This window comes from Myotis yumanensis, unplaced genomic scaffold (assembly GCF_028538775.1).
Source record: "Myotis yumanensis isolate MYYU_CA2020_CCGP unplaced genomic scaffold, mMyoYum1.0.hap1 SCAF_3, whole genome shotgun sequence".
In the NCBI taxonomy this organism is placed as follows: Eukaryota; Metazoa; Chordata; class Mammalia; order Chiroptera; family Vespertilionidae; genus Myotis; species Myotis yumanensis.
Window position 1 is genome coordinate 30,596,824 of NW_027223754.1, and position 25,990 is coordinate 30,622,813.

Sequence of the window (25,990 nt, forward strand, 5' to 3'; positions counted from 1 at the left end):
ATGTATCTATTAATTTTGACGTATTTGTCTTAATTAGCTCTTCATACTTTAAAAATAATCTCATGTTGTTATAACTGTTGCAAATAACGTTCGAATCTATACTAATAAAAGGGTAATATACTAATTAGACTGGATGTCTTCCAGACGTCCTTCCAGACAAAGCCACAGCGGCTGCAAGGGCCAAGGGCCAGTGGTGCAGGAGAGGCGGCAGTGCGGGAGGAGAAGGCTCTGGAGGCAGCTGCGGGAGAAGGCAGCACCACGGCCCCTTTTGCAGAGGCGACACAGGAGAGGCCTCTGCAAAAAATTTGGTGCTACCCGTTAGTCACTTAGAGGTCATTACAGTTTTCAGATTGACTGTTGTGATATCAAAGTGCTTGTGTGCAAGTAACCTTTACTTTTTACATTTTAAGCTTGGCTTTTCAGATTGACTGTCCTTAGAATTCTATACACACCAGTCCAGTGCCAAGGCCCCTTCCACAGAGGCAGCAGGAGAGGGGGCTGTGCGGTCCGGTCCCAGTGCTACCCCTTCCGCAGAGACAGCAGCATGAGCCGGTCCCGGTGCCACACCTCCACAGAGGCTGGACAGGGTGCAACCTGCTGTGCCTCAACATCCCACAGCCCCTCTCCCCAGCCGGCCTGGCCCCAGATCACCCCCCGCCCACCCACCAGTGGGCGGGGGAGGGGGGTGGGTAGGGCCAACGCTAAGAAGTGAGGGCCAATGGCCAGCAGTCCTAGCAGCGGCTGCGAAGGCCAAGGGCTGGCAGCTGCGGTGGCCAGCAGTGGCAGCAGCAGCAGGGTGATGGGGGTGGTGCCTTCCCCTGATCAGCCCGGTCACCTCCCGCAGATGAGGACATCCCCTGAGGGCTCCTGTACTGTGAGAGGGGGCAGGCCAGGCTGAGGGACACCCCCCCATGCACAAATTTTTGTGCACCAGGCCTCTAGTTAATCTATAATTTGGTTTACATTGTTTGAAGGCAAAGAATTTATTAAACTTTACATAGCCTAATCAACTTTGATATTTTCCTGTATGTTTCCACTCACTGTTTTTAAGTTCTAAAAAGCTTCCGCCCACCCCAGCCCTGCTCCAATGCATTATCAACCAACCACATACAGACACACTGGCAAAGGATGGAAGCATGGTTCAGCACAATTTTCAAGCAGTCTTTGGCTAAATACTGAACTCTGGTGAATACTAGAAAAGCCAAGCTTAAAATGTAAAGAGTGAAGGTTACTTGCACACAAGCACTTTGATATCACAACAGTCAATCTGAAAACTGTAATGACCTCTAAGTGACTAACGGGTAGCATATACAGCGTGTATACACTGGACAAAGGGACAATTCCTGGCCAGAGCAGGAAAGTGCGGGAGAGCAAGAGATTTCATCAAGATACTCAGAAGAGTGCACCATTTAAAACTTATAAACGGTTTATTTCTGAAACTTTTCTTGTAGTATTTTCAGACCAAAGTTGACCATGGTTAACGGAAACTGGAAAGTGAAACCACTGAAAAGAAGAGACTACTTTAGACTCTTAATAGAAAATAAGTAGTTCCCTCTTTAGAACATCACTGTGGATTATGATTGCATTATTCCCTACATGAAGCCCTTCCCAAAACAGAAACCAAAGTATCATTTAAGAATACAAGAGGAAACGGAAGCTACAATAGTTAAAAGTTAAGTATTCCTACTAAGAAACTGCGAAAAACCATAAAAAGACTTAAGTCTTTTTTGGGGGGGGCTATGTGCCCAAAACCACATATATAACACATCATATACTAAAATACAAAGAAGATAGTGGAATCACATCCCAGGAACAAATATTCAACAGGCACAGGATGAAGAGGATGTGGAGAGCTAAGCATGACCAAGAAAGGAAGGTGGCCCTCGGAGTCGGGCGGAATACAGGATGTGCTGAGGAGTCCAATATTCTGAAAGTTGACAGAGTTGAGATGGAAGTCAGAGTCCAGATGAAACAGATGATTGGTGAAAAGAAACCAGAGAAGTACAAGGTGAGACTCAAATGCAGGATTTCTCAGGAAAAGAAAATCTGGAGTTGACCAATACAAGGAAAATAAGTCAAAGATTGCTGATGGCAGGCATTTAGGGACATCGTATGCAGAACGCAGTGAATGAGAAGTGTTAAAGTGAACTGATGAAAAGAGGAGGCAATGAAATGGACATAGGGGGTGAGAAAAACAATTGACTGTATCCATGCATCAGAACATATGCTAACAAGGGAGAAATTTCTGCTATTTCTATTCACTGCTATATGCCCAATGCCTTTAACAGGGCCGGACAAAGAGTGGGCTCCTAATAATAATCTGTTAAGTGAATGAATTTTCTCTGAGGCCAATCTGCTCGTAAGATTTGGGGCAAATGGAAGGTAAATGCTTAGAAAGCTAAATATGCACACACAGAAGAGACTGTGGCAATAGGTCAGTGTAGAAGAACTGACCCATAATCAAATCTGTCGTAATTGCCCTGGCCAGTGTGGCTCAGCTGGTTGGAGCATCCATCGTCCAGTACACTGAAAGGTCTCAGGTTCGATTCCCCATCAGGGCACATACCTAAGTTTCGGGTTCCAGCCCCAGTTGGGGCATGTATAAGAGGCAACAGATCAATGTTTCTTTTTCTCTCTCTCTCTCCCATCCTCTCTCTCTCTCAAATCAATAAAAACATATCCTTAGGTGAAGATTAAAAAAATGTCACAATTTTTCATCATTTCTTTTATTTTTTAATGGTTGTCTTTTTTTTTTAATATATTTTTTTTATTGATTTAAAAGAGGAAGGGGTAGGGGGAGAGAGAATCATCGATCGGCTGCTTCCTGCACACTCCACACTGGGGAATGAGCCCATAACCATGTGCCCTGACCAGGAATCGAACCGCAATCTCCCAGCTCATAGATCAACACTCACCCCAATGAGCCATGCCAGCCAGGCTCACCATCTATATCCTATATAATAAAAAGGTAATATGCAAATTGACCCTAACAGCAGAATGAATGGGAATGACTGGTCATTATGACACACACTGACCACCAGGGGGCAGATGCTCAATGCAGGAGCTGCCCCCTGGTGGTCAGTGTGCTCCCACAGGGAGAGCTCTGCTTAGCCACAAGCCAGGTTGACGGCTGCCAGCACAGCAGTGGTGGCGGGAGCCTCTCCCGCCTCCTCAGCAACGCTAAGGATGTCTGACTGCAGCTTAGGCTTGCTACCCGCTGGCAAGTGGACATCCCTTGAGGGCTCCCGGGCTGCCAGAGGGATGTCTGACTGCCAGCTTAGGCCCAATCCCCCCAGGAGCGGGCCTAAGCCAGCAGGTGGACATCCCCCAAGGGGTCCCAGGTGGCGAGAGGGCACATGCTGGGCTGAGGGACACCCCCCGCGTGCACAAATTTTTGTGCACCAGGCCCCTAGTAATATAATAAAAGCCTAACATGCAAATCAACCAAACAGTGGAACAACCAGTTGGCGGGGGGCAGGGCTGGCGCCAGGCCAGCCAAGGCGGGTGCCAGCGGGCAGAGGGAGGGGACGGCAATCGTGGGGCAGCGGCAACCAGCGGCGGGGCAATGGGGGGCAGAGCCGGCCGGCGCCATCCCCCAATCAACCCACCGGTCACCTCCTGCAGACAGAGGCCAGACTGCAGACTAAGCCATCAGTCGGATATCCCCTGAGGGCTCCCGAACTGCGAGAGGGCACAGGTCGGGAGGGCTAAGGGACCCCAAAAGTGCACAAATTTTTGTGCACGGGGCCTCTAGTCTATATAATAAAAGCCTAAGCAACCGTTACAGCAGAACAACCAGTAGCTAGGATAAGCACTGACCACCAGGAGACAGACACTCAACACAGGAGCTGCCCCCTGGTGGTCAGTGTGTTCCCACAGGGGGAGCGCAGCTCAGCCAGAAGGCGGGCTCATGTGGCAGCGCTAAGGAGCAGCAAGCCGAGCGGTAAGAAGCAGCAAGCAGGCAGGCGGTAAGGAGCGAGGGGTCCCGGACTATAAGAGGGATGTCTGCCAAGGGATCCCAAACTGTGAGAGGACTCAAGCCGAGCTGAGGGACACCCTCCCCCTGCTCCCGCACACATTTTGTGCACCGGACCTCTGGTTTCTTAATAAAAGTACAGAAAATGGTACACTCATGGTAAAAGGGTTGCTGCAAAGAAACACTAATCAGTTGTTTATTTCACTTCAAAAATTCAAAGGTCTCATGGCCTCAGATTTATGTATCTGAGAAAAATAAAAGATTGGAAGTAGGGGGAAAAAATAACTAAATAAGTGCATACTTTCCACAGAATTCAAAACATAACCACATTTTAAAAGTTTACTGATTTATCATACCTAGTTATATAATAGCAATGTAAAATTTTATCCTAATAAAGATTATCATTTCCTACTTTCTGTGCCATATGCAATTGTGTAGGGACAAAGAAGGTTTGGATTAGATTTTAGATTTAATACCATAGATATCTTTAAGCTTACAAAGTGCTCATGTTAAGTTTCAAAATGCAATACCAAAACATTAATGGTAGTTACATGTGTGGGACACATAATGATTTTTATTTTTATATCCTTATCATAGTCTCAGTAGTTTACCTATATAATATATTACTGAGTTTTAGAGACATTCAAAAAACAAAGTATTATTAAAAACTGTTTTGTAATTACTCACCACATTATAATAGCTTTTGTTAATGGCAGTTGTATCAAATCCTTTGGGAGGGCTCTTCAATGTTCCAGATTTGGGAGACACAGGCTTTTCTGAAATAAAAATGTAATGTAGTTTTACTGATCAAAACTAGAGACAAACAAATGCACCAGCCCCCACATAGCCAAACATGAATGGTACAGCAACCTCAATTGAAATAAACCAAAAAGAACCTAACGAGTTTGGCTCAGTGGATAGAGTGTCGGCCTTCGGACTCAAGGGTCTCAGGTTCAATTCCGGTCAAGGGCATGTACCCTGGTTGTGGGCACATCCCCAGTAGGGGGTGTGCAGGAGGCAGCTGATCGATGTTTCTCTCTCATTGATGTTTCTGACTCTCTATCCCTCCCCCTTCCTCTCTGTAAAAAATCAGTAAAATATATATATATTTTTAAAAGAAATAAACCAAAAAGGGGAAGCTGAACAGAAGGCCTGCACACCTCCAGGGAGCACCACAGTGCCTGCATCTCTTCATGCTCAACAACCTGACGTCAGAGAACTGAGCAAAGGTAAACTATTACCCATGCAGAATTAGAGAAAATGTTGGCAAATATTTCACAAAATTAAAGCATCAAGACCCACAGTCTAGACCAGGGGTGGGCAAACTTTTTGACTCGAGGGCCACAATGGGTTCTTAAACTGGACCGGAGGGCCGGAACAAAAGCATGGATGGAGTGTTTGTGTGAACTAATATAAATTCAAAGTAAACATCATTACATAAAAGGGTACGGTCTTTTTTTTTTTAGTTTTATTCATTTCAAATGGGCCGCATCCGGCCCGCGGGCCGTAGTTTGCCCACGGCTGGTCTAGACCAGCGGTTCTCTACCCGTGGGTCGCGACCTCTTTGGCGGTTGAACGACCCTTTCACAGGGGTCGCCTAAGGCCATCCTGCATATCAGATATTTATATTACGATTCATAACAGTAGCAACATTACAGTTATGAAGTAGCAACGACAATAATTTTATGGTTGGGTCACAACATGAGGAACTGTATTTAAAGGGCCAGAAGGTTGATAACCACTGGTCTCGATTATATTTCAGGGATTCTGAAATACAAAAGTCTCTCTAAACAATATGGTCTGGCTCAAGGTGATAGACAAAAGAGAAGGAAGGCCACCCAAATGGGGGGAAAAAAACAACAGAAAAAACCACACTGCCTTAAGAACTTCCACACAAGTGACAAGAATGAAAGCCGTCATGAATACTGCAAGGATTCAAATATTTTTAAATTGCATGGCTTTTATTCAACATCCATTCAAGAGAAATTAAGCACAATTGGTACTGAAGAAGTGCTTTCAGATAACATGGCTCTCAGAATATGTGTGCGTGTGTGTGCGTGTGTGTGTGTGTGTGTGTCTGTCTATCACTGGTTCTACGAGGAGAGTGTGTCATATCTAACATTAGTTCTATGTGTGGGTTTGTCTATCACTGGTTCTATGGGGTGGGTGTGTCTGATAGCTAAAACGTGATACAATCCACTATTACTGAGGAGTGGGGAAATGGTGAGAACGTAATTTAGTGCTACCTTTCCAGTGGCCAACTAAAGAAACAAGTTTTCCCTTTCTTACAATAAACTATAAGAACACTGAAAACAACAGAATTTAAACACAGATGTGCTAAAAGAAAAAGAGAGTAGGGACTCCCTAGGAGATGAAAAACAGCAATGACAGGAAGGGGTCTGTGGGGGGTGAGGAAGGGTGGCTCCAGGGGCTGAGGTGCAACTAATGCAGGAATAAGACAGCCCTGCAACCTGAGCAGAGTAAAATGGGGTGGATCTCTTGATGACCTGCATGACTGATGAAAAGAAGCCTAGAAGCTTCTAATCAAGCCTCTTCTCTGCTGGTCCAGAAGAACAGCAAGGAAGTATGCTGGCTATTCAGGGATCAAAACCCAGAGCCTGACCCTGCCAAAGTGTATCGCAAATCTACACAAAGCTCCCGCAGGACCACCAGGATTTGCCTGGTGCGAGAAAACCTCTGGGAGCCCCTGAGGAAGCAAATGTTACTCCTCTCTGCAGGAATACTTCTGCAACCCAGAGTACAAGGATATCCCACCCAACCACCATTCCACACCAAAGAAGGGTGAGGGCTAGAGAAAACACTTATTTCCAGCAATGCAAAAAAAAAAAAAAAAAAAAAAAATACACAAGGTTCCATGTTACCTTTGTTTCTTTCCCTGCACAGAAAATATTTATATCAAACACTGTTTTTTCACAGTTAAATTAATAACTGTGTCCAACAGCTTGCACTTTATGTCACTTTTTGATGTCAAAAATAAACAGAAAATATTAAGAATGACCAACTTAGGAAGTGGTAGTGTGACTGCTTATTAAAAATCTGTGGATCAGCAAATGACAGTCACACATTTAATTAAGTTCTCACATCACTGCCAAACATAGGTTATTACTCATCATCTCAAGCTAACCAGCACCCAAGGTAAGTTGGTGTGGTTTTTTTTTAAAGAGAGCCTTTACTGTACAGATAATGAGCTATCTAGAAATGGAAGAAATTAATGCATCAGAAAAAAAATTGGAAAAAAAGCTGGTGCATGTTTATGCACACATGAAACTGTACTTGTGAGGACAGAGAATATGATTTGTTCACTTCATCATCTTAGCCCTCAATGGGATTCTTTTTCCAACTGCACGCACCTCAGCACACTGCCCACTAATGACTGAGAGCCTCCACATTTACTTAATAACAGCAGCAACCAATGTCACTCATGCCCAGAACCAGCCCTGTTGCTTCTCTTTCCTTCCATCTCCTTTGAATTTAAAAATTCTCTACTGTTTGTATGTATAAAATGCAGTAGATATCCATGTGTTTTATATATTTTAAAAAATGTGTATAGAAAATAAATGCTAAGTACACATTCAGGAAGAATACACAGTGCATTTGCAGCAAGCATTAGAAACATCTTTATGCAGACTCTTTGAAATATGTGTCTTTAAAGAGGAACAATTTCAAAAAGAAACCACAAATAGGTCAAAGGTACAAATACATGAAACTTTACCAGAACACTGCCATCTCTCACCATCAGAGGGCAAACAATCACGGCTCCTTATACTTCCCCAAGAGGTGCAAGAGAGAAATTGGACATGCTTCAGAACTTACCTCGACATACACAGCCCAAAAGGTATCACTCACTTAAAGGTAAACCTCAGTTTTGTTTATTCAATAAAATATTTTTAAATCAAATCAAAAGAAAAATTCACAACTTAAAGCAAGTCAGTGTTTTTGTTTCATAAGAAAATGATCCTAACAAGATCTCCAGTTAAAGGAATCTGTATATTTAAGACCTGGCACACTTTGCTTACAGAAAATGAAGCATTAAATACACTGTAAGTTACAATGCTTACATTATACACACCTAAAAAAAATTCCATTCCAAAAATCAAAAAGCCACATAAATTATTGAAAAGATGCAATACTGAAATGTTAAGTGATCCTAGCACTTGATTCTTAACGGTTATAGAGTGGTATGGTAAAATATTTGCTTTGGCTTATTTCTCTCTCAGATGCCAACATTTAAAATCAGATGGAGGTAACTTTATTTTTAATATACTCGCATAATTTGAAAACACTAGGGATGAGAAGTTATTCCCAAAAGAAATTATCCCTTTGGTTCAACTGTCACATAAAAGAGCGGTCGCCAACCTTTCGGACCTCACAGACCACCAGTTGGCAACCGCTGACATAAAGAATAATTAGCATAACAGGTTGCCAATATGAACCATATTACTTTTTATACCTTAAAAAATAAACAGAACAGAAATATTTCCAAAGTTACTTGCATATGCAAACTAGGGAGTCCAGGTGACAGCCACCAAGAGCTCTTGAGCCACAAATGCAGTTACATACACCTGTTTGAGGGTGTCTCCCTCCCCCCCCCCCCCCCCCCCCCCCCCACACACACACACACAGAAACCCAGGGTTAAGATAAGATGAGAATTTCGGGCAGAACAAAGTGCTGCAGTCACTCCTGCCATAAATAAACTTATAAATATGTAATGGCTGGTTCCTCTTAGGGCTGCATCTGTGAAACCAACTAGCTAACCCTTAAATAACAGGAGTTTGAACTGCATGGATCCACTTTCCTGTGGATTTTTTTTCAATAAATAATGTAAATATATATTTTCTTAATAACATTTTCTTTTCTCTACCTTACTTTATACATATAATATCTGTGTTAATCGACTGCTTAGGTTATCAGTAAGGCTTCCTCACTTGGATTTTCAGCTAAGCAGAAGTTGGCACCCCTAACCCCTATGTTGTTCAAGGGTGAATTGTATTACCAAGAGATGATATTAATGACATTCAAATAAATTTGAAAACAACTCCCAGAAGTCACCTGAAGAGAACTTTGAGACTCACTCAAACTCTATCTTTCCTAATTTGCAAAGATTAACTTTGAAAACTCCATGAGGAGAAATACCTGAAAAGTACAAATTCATTCATTTGTATTTTTACTATCATACCAGAATTCCCATTGAAATGAATCATTCACAGCAGAATTCAAAAAAGCCCAGATTCAGCAGACATCTACCCGATCAGTGGGCTCCACTCCTGATGATGTACTCATTACCAGCTCTGTGACCTCCTAATAGCATGCCCTACCAGCTCTGTGACCTCCTGGGTATGCCCTTACCAGCTTTGTGACTTCCTGTGTGCCCATTACCAGCTCTGTGCCTCCTGATGCAGTCCCCATTACCAACTCTGTGCGTCCTGATGGTGTGCCCATTAACAGCATTGTGCCCTCCTGATGGTGTCCATTACCAGCTCTGTGATGCCTAAATGCGATGCCCATTACCAACTCTAACTTCCTGATGGTGTGCCCATTACCAGCTCTGTGACCACCTCATCCTCACTGTAAAGGGAAAGCCCATCATCCCTCTGCCTCCTTGACTCCAGCATCCTCCTGGAAAAGGCCCAAGTGCTGTTCTCTCGTCCCCAGGAGAAAAATGAATCACCGGAATGTGAGACGAGCCAAGGAGTTGCTCTCAGATCCAGGACTCAGCCTGCCCCAGCCCTCAAGCTCAAGGGCCAGTGCTACGGCTGTCCAGCTGTCCCATGGACTGACCAAGTCCAAACAAGTTACAGACTAAGTCACATTTCTCAACAGCTGTGTCTATTAGGTCAAAATGACATTTCATCCTGATCAACCTGATACCATTACTGCACTCTCAGCTGGATCTACACTTGAATAGATTAAAAGAATATTATTTATTTGTGTCGTATGCCCTGAATATCCCCAGCAACACTTGCCTTCTGGGGTTGTGGTGAAGATTGAATGAGGTCACAAATAAAAAGCACTTTATACAATAACCAGAATATAATAAGCAACCACAAAATCTTAACTATTGTTAATTTTATTATAATAATGATGAAAAATACTGCTTATTATCAAAAAGCACAGAAAAATAGCAGCAATGAGATACTACTTCACACTCATTAGGATGACTATTATAAAAAAAAAAGTGCTAGCAAGAATGTGGAGAAAATAGAACCCTTTTGTATTGCTGGTGGTACTGTAAAATGATACAGCTGCTGTGGAAATAGCATGGCTGCTCCTCAAAATTTAATACAGAATTACCGTATGAGCCACAATTCCACCCCTAGGTATATACCCAAGAGAACTGAAAGCAAGGACTTACACAGATACCTGTGTTCATAGCAACATTATTCATAACAGCCAATAGGTGAAAACCCAAATGTCCAGCAACAGATGAAAGGATAAACAAAACGTGGTTGTGAAACAGAAAATATATATATTTGTCTCTGCCTCCAGTTTGTGGCACAAAGCTAAAACCCATGTAATTTCCTTAAGTGATAAGAGCACTAGGAGCATCTTTTGTTCTACTGAGATGGCTCTCTGGGTCAGCTCCCAGATGGGGGCTGGTCACCAAAAAGACCCAGCCATGATTAGAAGCTTGGACTTTTCAGCCCTACCCCTATCCCAAGGAAGGGGAGAGGGGCTGGAGATTTGAGCTAATGATCAATGATGCCTATGTGATGAAGCCTCCATAGAAACCCCAATAGTATGAGGTTCAGAAAGCTTGCAGGTTAGTGAACACATCTACATTCTGGAAGGGTGGCACCCCCTAACTCCACAAGGACAGAAGGTTCTGTGTGCAGGAACCTTCAGGACCTCATCCTATGTGCCTCTTCCTCTGGCTGTTCATCTGTATCCATTATTATATAACACATCAGGAAATGTAACTAGTTAGCATTTCCCTGAGTTCTGTAAGTCATTCTAGCAAAATATCAAACCCAAGGAGGGGGTCATGGGAACCTTGATTTATTGCCTGTTGGTCAGAAGTCATTATACCCCCAATGTGGGGGTACAGTAAAAAATTACTTCCCATAGAACAAAAAATAGGGAAGAATTTCAATACTCAGCCCAAGGTCATTTACACAAGTTCAACTAAATAAAAGCACATAGTATATATATATACTGAGCACATTCATTTCTTTCTGTTCCTTCTCACCTAAAGGAAAAGCATCAGTCCATTCTGCCAACACTCCACTTACCACTGGGCTTGATCTCTCGGACGTAGTTGCTGGGGAACCAGCCAGTCCTGCCGTTGTGTGTGCCCTCCCACCAGCCCCCTTCCTCCACTCGAGTGACATGGATGACATCTCCTTTCGTAAAGGAAAGCTCATCTTCATTTGTCTGTTGGAAGTTAAACTTTGCTCTTACTACCAGTTGATTGTTGCTATTATCGGTCATGTCCTAAAAAAGAGAGAGGGGAAGAAAAATTTCATGAAGTATAGTCTAAGTCAGTGATGGCGAACCTGTGACATGCGTGTCAGAGGTGACACGCGAACTCATTTTTTTCGTTGATTTTTCTTTGTTAAATGGCATTTAAATATATAAAATAAATATCAAAAATATAAGTCTTTGTTTTACTATGGTTGCAAATATCAAAACATTTCTATATGTGACATGGCACCAGAGTTAAGTTAGGGTTTTTCAAAATGCTGACACACCGAGCTCAAAAGGTTCGCCATCACTGGTCTAAGTCATTATGGAATAATTATATATTTTACTATCATAAATGTAGTATGATTACCCTAAACAGCAGAGGAAGGTTTAATTTTGAGAAATTTAAGTTTCCTATCTCCCACAGTGCATCTTGACCACCTTACCACCCCATTTCCAGTCCAGGAGGAAATTCTCTTAATGGCCTGAAAGGTCTTATTCCTGTCACTGTTATGTCTACATATACACATTTTCACATACATTTTTATGGACTTACTAGGAGCCCAGTGCGCGATTCAAAATCACACAGCGCCGCCCACTCCCTCTCCGGCCCTTGAAGCAGCCACGGCCGCTGCTGATCAAGCGTTCCCCCAGCGCAGGCACTCGGAGGCCCCTGCCGGCCCGCCCCCAATGCTGCACGCACAACCTCCTCCTATCTGGTCGACCCATTATGGCGTTTTGGTTAATTAGCATATTTCTCTATTATATGTATAGATAGATAGATATTATACATACTTCTCTATAATTTATAAAAAGTTAATACACTGTAGTCATTTTTTTAGAAGTACTTATAGTTACTTTAATCTTAACTAGCTTTATGGCTATGCTATTAATTACTTAATCAATTCTCTATTACTGGATTTAAGGCTATTTCTAGTATTTTTCTGTTGCAAAACAAGGCTGCATTAAAACTATATGCACTTCTATCTTTGAACATCTGTAAATAAATCTATTATGTTAAACTCAGGTCACAGAACATGTATGACATTACCAATTTTAGTACCTATTTATAAATCGCAATCCAAAAACATTTTACAAACTTACACCAAGCTACATTCCAACCAACAGTATCTAACCAATACTGAATATTGTCAAGTATTTTTATTCTTGCCAACTGGTGGGAAGATATGGTACCTCATTTTAGTTTGCATTTTTCTCAGAAATTAAGCATATTTACAGATCTCTCAAGTGTGGGAAGACAAAGGGAGACTGACTAGAGTTTCTTTTTATCTCCATCTATATCCTAGAGTGGGTGTCAGAGGAGCTTACAACCCAGACATACCATAAGAGCAAATAAGAACAAATAAAATCGTGCCCTCCTGGCCCAAGGAGCAGCAAAGGAGCAACAGGCAGGCACTGACAGTGGGTACAGGCATTCAGCCTGCACCTGGGTGTCCACGGAGACTGAGTGGGATATCTCACACCCCACAGAGAGCATCAGTACTCCACCTTCGTAGGTGATATTAGCAAAAATCAGATAGGGATTCCCAGCCTCCACCCAAACCAGGTGGTAGCAGGCTACCACATCATTAAATATCCTAAAATATTTAATTCTTATTTAGCTATTACATACTATAAATATATTATAAATATTTATATATTATATTACATATTAACTATTATGCATTATAAATATCTAACAAGGCATCCTCCCCTGCTCCCCTGCACTCCACCTAGCCCCAGAGGACCACCCAGACCTAGAATCTCCTCACATTCCATCCAGCCTCAGGAGAGGACTAAGGCAAACTAAGCTGTCACTGGAACCTATAGCCTACCAACCTAGGCCAGGACCACTCACTAAGCCCAATCAGGGCCGAAGGCTGCTAAGATACAAGATTTAAGTAGGATCCAGCATCTCCTACCTAATACACTCTCCGAAGTCTCCAGGATACAATAAACAACTCATTCCAAGAACGTGGAAAATCACCGCTTAAATGAGAAAAGACATTGATAGCAACAAGATGAAGCAGATGCTGGGATCATCAGAAAAAGTTTTCATCATCAAAAGTCCTCAAAAAGCAATTACAAATTCTCTCAATCCAATATAACAAAAGCCTAGGTGGCACCATGCGCAACGTCGCCAGAAGATGGTCGGCAGGGGAGGGCAGTTGTGGGCAATCAGGCCAGCAGGGGAGGGCAGTTGGGGCGAACAGGCCGGCAGGGGAGGGCAGTTGGGGGCAATCAGGCCAGCAGGGGAGCAGTTAGGTGTCAATCAGGCCAGCAGGGGAGCGGTTAGGGGCGATCAAGCTAGCAGGCAGAAGCGTTTAGGGGCAATCAGGCAGGCAGGCAGGCGAGCAGTTAGGAGCCAGCAGTCCTGGATTGTGAGCTGGATGTCCAACTGCCGGCAGTCGAACATCCCCCAAGGGGTCCCAGATTGGAGAGGGTGCAGGCCGGGCTGAGGGACACCCACCCCCATGCACAAATTTCGTGTACTGGGCCTCTAGTATAGAATAAAATAGAAAACCTCAGAAAAGAAACAGAACTTATAAAATTTACTCAAACTGACAGTGAAAAAAGAAAAAAGAGGAGAGCTCCAGGAACTTGTGGGAAATAACAAAGATCTGAGACTGGTACCATCAGAGTCTTAGAAGGAAAAGAGAACAGCGCTGAAAAGTGGTGTAAGAAGTATGGTTAAAAGTGTCCCAAATTTGGCAGAAGAATCACACATATAGATTCAAGAAGCTGAGTGAACCAACACAACAGGATCAGCCTAAAGAAATCCAGACCAAGTCACATCACAATTAAACTTTTAGAAAACTAAAGACAGAAAAAAAATCTTAGTACAGTATAAAAAAGACATCTGTGGATATGCAAGATCTCAAAAACTTTACTTCCCATACACCCTTTCTCAAGAAGGTAGTGAAAGATGTGCTCCTTCAAAACGGGGGAATTATCCAAGAAAAAATGATGGTGGGGATAAAGTGGTAAAGATGACTCAGGTCACAAGGAGTCTGCAGAACGATGATGTAAAAAACCTCAGACAGGGCAGCTGGCAACAGCCTGGCTGATAACCAAGAAACTTGGTGGGCCAGAAGATTTCAAGTTCCTTAGGAAGAGGAAAGTGAAAAATCCTAACATGTCTGAATGTACAAGAAGAGATTATTAGAAAAAGGCAAAAGACTAGGATTGCAACCTGCAAAAGGTACTCAAGAGATCTAAACAAATAGGCAACAATTATTCAGTCCAAAAAACAAAGTGTTGTCATGCAAGGAAGAACAGTCACAGCACAGATCATGGCTCCATTATGAGTCTGAGTCTCATAATGTTATATTAAACACTGACCCAACAGAAGCCGACTCATGAGGAAGAAGAGCTGGCAACCATTGATGCAGGTAAGGAGCTCAGAGGCAGTGGAAGAGCCCTAATCCCCTCTTACACTGTGGGAAATCCACACTGATAACTCTTCCAATTAAAAAAAAAAAAAAATCAAGCTTATGTAGATATTTTATTTAAAGACACACAGGCAAATACATAAAGAATCAAAGGGAAAAATGGACAGTTGTTGTCTCTACTGATTTTTTTCCTAATACCAAATCTTGGAGAATTAATTGCCTGCCTCTTTAAATGAGGTACATGTATCACTAATACAAAAGATAAAGCACAAACACAGTGTTAAGGCAAATCTTCAAGAGGAGCTGGAAGAATTCCTAAAATATTTAATTCTTATTTATCTATATAAATTTTAACTATTATCCTCTATAATAAAAAGGCTAACATGCAAATTGTCCCCTTCGACCAGGAATTCCATTGGGAATTTGACCAGGGGGCTGGGTCTGGGGCAGGGCCGGCCGGGCAACCGCCCGCGGCCCCTCCCCCAGCCAGCCCTGCCCCTGATCAGCCCTGGGTGGGCCAGCCCGACCCCACACATGCACGAATTTGTGCATCAGGCCTCTAGTATACTATAAATACTGTATTATAAATATGTATATGTTATATTACCTATTAACTATTACACATTATAAATATATAACAGTAATTATTGTATTTTATAAATATTTAATAATTCAAATAATACATTAAATATTTCTCTAATAAATTAAACTTAATGCATACTTAATATTTAATACTTAGAATCCTATATAATAAAGTGCTAATATGCAAATAGTCACCCCGCCCTCACACTGTCACACCGTAACAACTCAGACACTCAACACTGGAGAGAGAGGAATGGGGACCAGCCAGGCACAAATGAGTTCACGAGAGAGGAATGGGTACCAGCCAGGCTGCGGCCCGGGAGAGGGTCAAGCCACACGCCCTGCAGTCCCAGGTGCCAGCGGCTGCACCTGCAACCCAGGAGAGGGACAAACTGCACACCGCGTGGTGCCGGGCGCCAGTGGCTGCACCTGCAACCCAGGAGAGGAACAAGCTGCACACCCCGTGGTCCCTGGTGCCAGCGGCTGGGGCTGCAGCCCAGGAGAAGGACAAGCCGCACACCCATGGTCCTGGTCCTGGGCGCCAGCGGCTAGGGCTGTGGCCTGGGAGAGGGACAAGCCGCATGCCCCGCTGCCCCGGGGAACCAGTGGCTGCAGCCCGGGCAAAGCCCTCCACCCACAGTCCACTGCGGCTGCAGCTGGCCTGGGCAAAGCCAGCCTGGGTCCTGGGTGCCTGCAGCCAGCAGGAGGAGGGAATCCTGGGTTCTAGGTGCAGGGCGAGGCAGAGGTGGTTAGGGGAAATCAGACCAGCAGGGGAGCAGTTACAGGCAATCAGGCCAGTAGGGGAGCAGTCAGGGGAGATCAGGCAGGCAGAGGGGTTAGGGGCAACCATGCAGACAGGCAGGCAAGCGGTTAGGAGCCAGCGGTCCCGGATTGCAAGAGGCAGTCTGACATCCCCCGAGGGGTCCCAGACTGGAGAGGGTGCAGGCTGGGCTGAGGCACACACCCCCTCCCCCGTGCATGAATTTCGTGCACCGGGCCTCTCGTATTTAATAAAGAAATATGCCTTTGACATTTGGCAATGGAAGCTCTGGCCAACACTGTCACCTCAAGCATAATGCTTGCTGGCACATTTGCTTGTCCATGTGAAGCTCACATTTGGAAAAATGGCACATTTTTCTGGTTCAATTTTCCTTGTTCTGGTTCAGTGAAACATTATCGGGCTTATGATGCTATATCAGATTCTCTCTTTCGGCAAACCATTGTCCTTACTCATCAGTTGTCTACTATGATCTTCATTATTCTCCTACTTGTGGCTTATCCTGGCTTTCTGTAAAAGCACACCAGCCGATCCTGGTGATAAAGTCCTACAAAAGAATACTACAAAACAAACAAACCTGCAGAGCAGGCCCCTAAGGAGGTCAAACTCCCCCTGGGTGACCCTACTGCCCAGCTCATCCACCTCAGCTCAGCAACCAGCACTGAGGCCCCCTCTGCACACAAGTTTGGCCTGACCTAAGTTGAGGAATGGCGATATCTTGTCAGGACCTTATAAACGAGGTAAATTACATTCTCCCGACATTTATGAATTCTCTACACTCAAGACACAAGTTAGGCAAACACCACTGATACCTTCTCTGCTTCAGAAACAGACACTCCACTAAGGAAAAAAACAGAGCGATGTCTGAGAGATGAGATGAAAAGAAAGGCACAGAGTACAAGCAGCCAGGCAGGATCCATTTAAAATTTCAGATTCTGCCCTAACCGGTTTGGCTCAGTGGATAGAGCGTCGGCCTGCAGACTGAAAGGTCCCAGGTTCGATTCTGGCCAAGGGCACATCCCCAGTAGGAGGTGTGCAGGAGGCAGCTTATCGATGTTTCTCTCTCATCGATATTTCTAACTCTCTATCCTTCTCCTTTCCTCTCCGTGAAAAATCAATAAAATATATTTAAAAAAATAAAATAAAATTTCAGATTCCATAAATCCGTTCAGCACTTACTATAGTGAAGTATATACAGATTTTTACAATGTTACTCTAAAGAGTGATGATTAGAGGGGAAGATGCCAAAGACAGGCTGAAAGGAGGGTACACTACAAAGAGCTGTACTCCAGGGACTCTGTACATACCAATTTCAGCCTAATATCACAACGGCTGAGTCAAGAGTGCTCTAGTCACTGTCACTAGTGTCACAGGAATCTGGAAAGGATGTATTTAATCACTATCTATTACTTTAGAATTTTTCCCTTCCCTTTTTAAAAAAGTTCTTCTGAAACTATACCTCATCATCTATCTGGGCTCAACATGACACTCCACAACAGTCTAAAACATAAAGAGCTGAGCAGAAGAGGCCAGTTATAAAATAAGTACATGCTGTGGAATTCCACTTATGTAAAACACAAAACAGGTAAAACTCACCTTTAATATTAGAAATCAGAAAAAAAAAGTCACCACCAAAAAAAAATCTCAACTCCCTTTCTCCCTAGTGCAAAGAGGAGGCTTAAATATATATTAAAATTCACTAGGCGTTATTTACCTTGTGTTATTAAAATATTACTAAATGTTAAAAAAAAAAAAAAGAAATCAGAACAGTAGGTGCCCTTGGGAAAAGCAGACACAACAAAGGCAGGTCTAGTTCTGTCTCTTGATCTGGGTGCTTACACACTGGAAATGTTCAACTTGTGCAAATTCATCAAGCAGTTTGTTTAGGATACACACACTTTTCTTATTTTTTTTTTTTTTTGGCACACACTTTTCTATATGTATGTTACATATCAATATAAGTTAATGATGGAAGGAAAATGAAAAAGGAAAAGGTGACCCCCACAACCAGGTAGGGCACACATAGGGTACCTCCTCTGGAAACAGTAATCTATACCCACCACATTTATTCTTAATGGCCTATTTCTGATTCCTATAGACAAAGCACCACCATCAGTATCTCACCTCTGTAACTTAAGTTCTTTGTTTTATCCAATGTTCTGTAATTATCCTAATAATCCAGAACCAGGACATCCTGGTGTGCTGTCTTCACATAAACTCCACCCTCTCCTCCACTCCCTAAAAGTACCTATAATCTTATTTATAGAATAAAAGATTGTTGAGGAGTGAAAGACCCAATTTCTACTCCAATAGTTAACTATCTCCCAGTCCTGTGATCTTGGTAAATACATATCTTAATTTCTCTAAGCTTCAGTTTTCTCATAAAGCATTTCATCCTATATAATAAAAGGCTAATATGCAAATAGACCAACCAGTGGAACAACCAGAACAACCGAACAACCGGTCACTATGACATGCGCTAACCAACAGGGGGTGTGTGCAGAACATGCGGGCGTTGGCCGCGGCGGGATGGTGGAGCAGGTGAGTGAGGGCACCAGACTAAGGTAGAGCACCAGTCGCTGTCATCAGGGCGAGCCTCCGGTGATGACTGAAAATTCTTTGCTCCTGCACGCCACAGTCCCGCCCAGCGTTCGCACTCACTGCCGACGCCGGTCCCGATCACTCCCCACCATCAGTGGGTGTGAGCAGCGACTGCTGGCCCTGACTGCCCCCAAAGGCTTCTCCACCTCCTCCTGCTCCTGATGGGCAATCGGAGCAGCAGCTGCCACTCAGACCGGCTGACAGCGCCGGCCCCGCTCGCACCTACTGCTGGCACCGACCCCAATCACTCCATGCCATCAGCGGGTCCGAGCAGGACTGGCGGGTGGGGGGCTGCCGGCAGACAGGGGACCGGGGGACGCGGCAAGAAGGGCCAGGTGGGGGCACGGAGGATGGGCCGAGACCCGCCCCTGTGCCTACCGCAGCCTCACGGCCCACAGTGCCTTTCAAGGTGCACGAATTCGTGCACTGGGACCCTAGTCAAATATAAGATGCCAGAAATTAGACAATATATTGTGGTTTTTATATTCCACCAAATACTATCAATTATAATATCAACTGTAAGACACATGCTACTTTCAGACATATTAAAAAATTTTTAATAAAAAGGTCATAGAATTGATTAAATATGGCACATTAGAGAAGCATAATTATTTTCTATGTTTATGGTAGAGAGGAACTAAAAATATTTTTTTAAGTACATGTGTAATACATTTTACTGTCTTGCATGCCTTGGAAAAACATTTTGTGAACTGAACAATAAAACACTAGAACTTTTCAAATCTGCCTTCATCACAAGGCAGGAAATCTGTCCTAGAACAGACAGATGATAAGTTCACAGACACTGAAGCAACATTATGCAGACAACCAGCACCGAGGTGGTAATTAGGCGAGACATTCTTAAATAGAGATGTAAGCAATTACTGTAGCACCTTGAAAATACTAATCCTTGCTTTGGGGATGGTAGTGCCTTACACAATCTCAAAGCTAAGCTTTATTTTAATGAGGTCATATAATGTTCAAGAAACTACAAGTTGCTTTTTTATTTTTATTTTATTTAAATATATTTTTTTATTGATTTTTTACAGAGAGGAAGGGAGAGGGATAGAGAGTTAGAAACATCAATGAAAAAGAAACATCAACCAGCTGCCTCCTGCACACCTCCTACTGGGGATGTGCCCGCAACCAAGGTACATGCCCTTGACTGGAATCGAACCTGGGACCTTTCAGTCCACAGGCCGATGCTCTATCCACTGAGCCAAACCAGTTAGGGCACAAGTTGCTTTTTTAGCTTAACATTTTTATTATGGAAAATTTCTAACACAAACTTAGAGGATGATGGATACACTTCCATGTTACCATCACCCAGCTTTAATTAAAAATTTTACCAATCTTGTTTCATTAGAAATTATTGTTAATGTAAGAAAATTACTATTTAACACGTAAAAAAAAATCTAAGGACAAATAATTACTCTTACCTGGCATGGTAAGAGAAATCTTGCCATGTTCATTTCACTAGCAGATAACTGTGTCTACCAATCATAGACACAAAAGCAGGTGAGATAACTGAGGTCTTTTTACTTTTGGAGTAACTTAAAAAATTTCTTTAGCTAATGAAAAATTAATCCTATATTTACTGTGATCTCAGTAACATTCACTACCAACACTACATTTAACTATATTTTACTTCAAATTATACATTTGCAATCCAGTTTTTATTTACTCAAAAACAAAAAATATGAAAATTGCCAAGGGTAAATGGGTGAGACAGTAAATATTTCTTCACCCAGAGTTTGCTGATCTCTCTTACATTTTGTTCATGTATTTAAATAAAGCTAATTTAAAATATTTTTCAAAATATCTGCTGAACCCAAGCAAGTGCTACAGCTATCTATTATTACTAAGAAATAGCTCATTGTAAAGGTCGGTGAAGTGCCAGTTATTTAGTATCTGCTGAATAAAAAATAATTTTAGTGGAGTTGAAATGTGAAATAAATATAAAGATGTATTTTTAATCCTCTCATAAAAAAATATTTTTCAAGTGGTTTGTGTATTTTTTTTCTTAATTTGGCATTATAGTGCTTCCAACACTCTGCAAAATTTCTCTACCATTAAACTCTTAACTTCAGGGGATCACTGTAAGGGTTATTTGAGTCCAAGTAAAGGACCTAGAACAATGTCTGGCATAGAAAAACAACTCAAAGCATGGTGTATTGAACACAAAATCAGAAACAGGATAATAGGACTTCTCTAAGAAAAAAAAACTGTCAAAGATAAATAGCAATCAGTGTTAGCTTGAGTTCAAAAGTGCAGGAACATGTAAAAACTATGTTCCTTCTTTAGCTTTCAGTTTCTAACATGGCTTCGTGAACTAAACTTAAATTTCTTTCCCTCTATAAAATACAGCTCTAACTAAATTAATTTTTTTTTTTTTTTTAGGCTCACCATTAGTTTAACAATATTACTTTCTATGTTGAAGTAGATAGAAAGATCTGGTCCCTAAAAACTCTACAAGAATCGGCCTCTCTTCAGACTCCGGTTACAAGATCATTTATGTTTCTAACAGAAAATAATTTACTAAAATGTTGCATGAAAGCAAAGTCACATCACTCATTAATCAAACTAAATGCCAATCATCCACTAGCTCAAAAGAGGGCTCGGCGTTTTTTCACAATGACAACAGGGAGCAGCCTCATTCTGGTCAGCTGATGTGATGGCCTCTTTACACATTTTCTCTGTTCAGTATTATATTTAATTTTTCCCCAGTTTCTCAGTAACAATTTCACTGTTAATCCTGTGTTCTTTGTTAATAGCCTGTACCCTGATGATTTATAAATGGATTTTTCTTCACTTTCCAAGATGACTTAGTCTAAGTTTTCCCCGCATCTCATTACCGCTCATAACCGAGAAGTCCCTCCATCTAGCCAGCATGGCTCAGTGGTTGAGCATCGACTTATGAACCAGGAGGTCAGGGTTTGATTCCCGATCAGGGCACATGCCCAGGTTGTGGGCTCGATCCCTAGTGGGGGGCTTGCAGGAGGCAGCCTATCAATGATGCTCGCTCATCATTGATGTTTCTATCTCTCTCTCCCTCTCCCTTCTTCTCTGAAATCAATAAAAATATATATTTAGAAAACAAAGGAGTTCCTCCTTCATATACTGCATCCTGACTCAGTAAAGCACCCTAAGTCATGCCTTTATTAAGAGAAAAACCACCCTTAGGTCTTTTTAGCTTGCAGCCATTGGTTCTTTATGCAACTAAGTATTTTACAAATACATATTTCTTATTCCTACAGTTCCGTATATTTGTGCATAGCAGAGAGAAAATACTATGCAAGTGACCAGAGAAATATTTTAAAACACATATGTCTCTAGATAAGCTGATTATGCATCTTAAGATATAACACCAAAAATAACAAAAGTTTCTCAAAAGCAGTCATTAAGCATTACATCTGGATAATTTGGTGATGAGCAAATGCCAAACCCAAGTAAAGGAACAATGGGGAAAAATCAAACCACCCCTCACTCTGCAACTCTTATTAATGGAGGCATGTGCATTGCTCCAGATACACCTACAGACACAATCACTTCCCCACATATTCCCATTTCAATAACTACCTCTCTCAAACTTACCAAACTTCGATACTGGCCCTGGAATAATTTTGAAGTCCGACTGTGGGAAGGCTGGGATCCCAGGGAGTCAAAAGACTTTATCCGATGAGATGAGGGCCGGGCACACACAGAGTCACTTCCCAGTCCAATGTCTGAAAAGGTCGTGAACGGAGAAAAGAGTGAGCTGAGACGCCTGACACCATGCACCCTCAGTGCACACCAGACTCTAAACTGGGGCAGCCCCCAAGGGACGCACCGCAGACCACAACAAAGCAGGCCATTTATGCAACACACAAAGCGCAGATTCTGTCTACCACAGACTTGCCCTCATTCTCCAATCACCTTTCCAAAAATTAATTGGAGATAACTATTTATTAGTTCTTCGCTAGCATAATTTTCAAACTTATGAAATGTTCTGTAACCTATTTTTAATACTTCCACTTCATCTGGGGTGGGGGGGGGGAAACACCCTTACTAATTCAATTATTTTGCAGAGCACGACCCCATACTCATTCCCAATACATCACCACCACATGCCCACTTCTCCAGGATCACCGTTCACATAAGCAGCAAGAATTATTTAACAAAAGGAAAAGACTTACTTAAAACCAACAGAAAATCCCCTTGTATTTTGCAGCTAGAGACACTTCTGAGGATTATTTCCTCAAAATGAAGGCAGCACAAGCTTTATTCACCTCACCAAGTTGGTGAAAAGATCAAAGTAAATAGCTATTGCCCTAGCCAGTTTGGCTCAGTAGACATAGCTTCGGCCTGTGGACCGAAGTGTCCCAGATTCGATTCTGGTCAAGGGCACGTACCTGGGTTGCAGGCTCCTCCCCGGCCCGAGCCCTGACTGGTCAGGGCTCGTGCAGGAGGCAACCAATTAATGTGTTTCTCTCATATAGATGTTTCTCTGTCTTTCCCTCTCTCTTCTACTCTCCCTAAAAATCAATGGAAAAATATCCTCAGGCGGGGATTAACAACAACAACAAAAGTAAACAGTTATTAAAGGGCTTAGTTCTCTCTCTCTTCATGATTACACACTTCACACAGGCCAACCAGTAAGTAAATGTCAGCAACCCACTTCTTTGAAGTAATTTTATTTTTTTAAAAAGGAGGCCATGAATAGTTTTCTAAGAAATCACTGTTCTGAGATACATAGGAAACTGCCTAGCAATTTCCTAAAGATACATGGGAGCCTTCTGTAAAAATGTTCTTAAACTGATGATCTCCAGGTCTATTTTCCTGGCAGATATTTGGATTGGCTTACATATCAAACTCGTGGCCCATGGGCTGCATGTAGCTCACAATGAATATTTTTGCAGCCCAGCCAACATAGAGTATGTAAGAAACATTTTTTAAAAATTTCTTAACTTAATTTTTACAATATCCTGTTATACATAGTTATTAATAACAACTACAACATTCGCTAATGAGTGATTACTATAATCGTGTTTCATTCATTTCCCTTACATGCCTTACGCGCAGGCGTGCCATTTCTCTCCACTAATACTAGCAGCAAATATTTTAGCAGGCGATTGCCACGTCATTATTCTTGGACTGACTTGTTTGGTGTGCGCAACAGGAAATATTTCACTTTCGGAGAACAAGAAAAATATGTTTATTTGCATTATGCTTATTAATTTGTGCAGTTATTCAGTGTCTGGTAAGTTAATGCTCATTTTCATAAAAATTAATATTTTGTCTTGTTCTTTTATTTTATGTTAACGATTACTCATTTACTTCAGCCCTTTGTATTCAGCATGTCTCTATTGAAATAAACCTACGTTCCTATGAAAATTGCAGCTTTTGTTTTTTTGCAGCCCACATAAACTTAAACCTTGTTTATCTGGCCCGTGTTAGCCTTTAAGTTTGGCATGCCTGGCTTACCTAGTGTCTTATAAAATTTGAGTTAGCTGTCAACAACTAAACGCCTGAATATGTCACAGAAAAACCCAAATTTCCAGTTGCTCTTGCAGCACAGGCAGCCCCTAGATAGGCATCCCAGCAAACAAGTGCTGTGAGGAACACCAGGGATAGTTCCTGAGTGCAGAGGACCTCCCAGCCAGGATTGTAGCCCAAAGTGTTCTGACTCAGTTCCTCCCGGACACAATGAAGTGAGTACACTCCATCTGAAGGGCCAGGACACAAATGGGAAAAAACCATGACAAAATAAACTTAAGAGGTCTCTGATCAAAAGAGACATATCAAAGTGTAACTTTCCCCCAGAAATCTAAAACTAAAATCTGTAAGAAAAATAAAAATGACCTTAAAACAAAAGAGCCACTAAGTCCTTCTTTTAGATCCACAAGATAGAACTTCTCGGAGCTCATGGGACAGTTATAGCCCATGAGGAATTTGCACAGAATCTCTCCTTGTCCTCACTTTGGTCTGGGAGCCAGAGGAGTATACTGTGTCCCCACCTCCACTCACCCTCTCCATGAGATATGACTGGAGTTTAGAACACTGTGGACCAAGTACCCTGAGTATGTACCCTCATAGCCCTTTGGAAACTTTGGCCAGGTAGGTATTTACTTTAGAGGCCAATTCACTGGCTACTCCACTGTCATGATCACACCTCAAAAATAGTCATTAGATCTGCTAATAAATATGAGTTTTAATCAGCCTAATAAAAATCCAGAGGAAGTGTAGCCACGTGAATGAGACGTTTCTCCTTTGCTCTATTTTCAGGTAGTAACTACTCTGCCCACAGAAAGGAAAACACCTGATATCCATCTGAGGACCTAAAATGGAAGATTCTGTTCTAATAAAAAAAAAAATCCCAGCAAAAGTGACAACCAAAAATGTAATGCAATAGAAGCTTATTTCTTTGAATTTTATTAATGCTCATTTGTCTTGCTAAAAGAAAAGGTTTTGCCCTTCTGTCTTCACACCCCGTCAAGTTCAATTAAAAAAAGATCTTACCTGCTGTTACTTTATTTAAAGTCACTAAGGAACTGAGGACCTTGTTAAAATTCTGCCCCTGGTACAAATCATTTGCATCAAACGTCTGAAAGGAAAAATTAAACAAAATTAATAGAGTCTTGTATTGGGTGCAGGATAAACCAAGTTTTTGCAAAATGAGAGAACCACATGTAGGATTTCCAGGTAAAATCATAAAAATGCAGCACAACTTGAAAAATCAGGACCGGTGAGCTCAGCTTCCAGTCTGGGGGTGGGAGGTCCAACGGAATTCCCTTACATATACCTTAAACCTGGGCCAGAGACCAACTCCCCAAACTCCTTCATAACCTGGAGTGGAAGCCATTCCCAGGTTAGGGAGCCAAATATGCCAGCACTCAGTGAATCTGGGGTGTTTTCCCAATCCTTCTCTTTTTAGATTAAGGCAGAGGCCACATGGCAGGCACACTACCAATTTCCTCTCCTAGTCACAGTCAATTCCAAAGCTAACAGCAGCAAAAGAGAAACACAGGCATCAGAATGGATGAGAGTAAAAGGAAGGGAAGATAAAAAGATGCAGATTCCAGAATGAGAACAGGTATGGGGGCAAGGGAGTACAGGACCCTCAGAGACGAGGGCTGAGGACCGACCAGAACTATCTAATCTGAAATTCCTTCAATCTGAGTGGCCTAGAGACAAGGGGAAAATGAGTCAGCCCCAATGCACACACACATTAAAATAAACAAGAGCTCATTCCCATATACTAC

At 42.3% G+C, this 25,990-nt stretch overlaps 1 protein-coding gene across 6 annotated transcripts in view; it reads right to left on the reverse strand.

Annotated features, from left to right (window-relative positions):
• ARHGEF7 (Rho guanine nucleotide exchange factor 7) overlaps positions 1-25,990 on the reverse strand; it is a 133,768-nt gene that overhangs the window by 57,333 nt on the left and 50,445 nt on the right. For all 6 annotated transcript variants that reach the window (XM_070408581.1, XM_070408582.1, XM_070408583.1 and 3 more), the window contains exons 3-6: positions 25,248-25,332; positions 22,344-22,474; positions 11,228-11,429; positions 4,664-4,752 (exon numbers count right to left, since the gene is read on the reverse strand). In XM_070408581.1, coding sequence (XP_070264682.1) covers positions 4,664-4,752; positions 11,228-11,429; positions 22,344-22,474; positions 25,248-25,332 — 507 coding nt within the window. The remainder of the gene's footprint in view (positions 1-4,663; positions 4,753-11,227; positions 11,430-22,343; positions 22,475-25,247; positions 25,333-25,990) is intronic.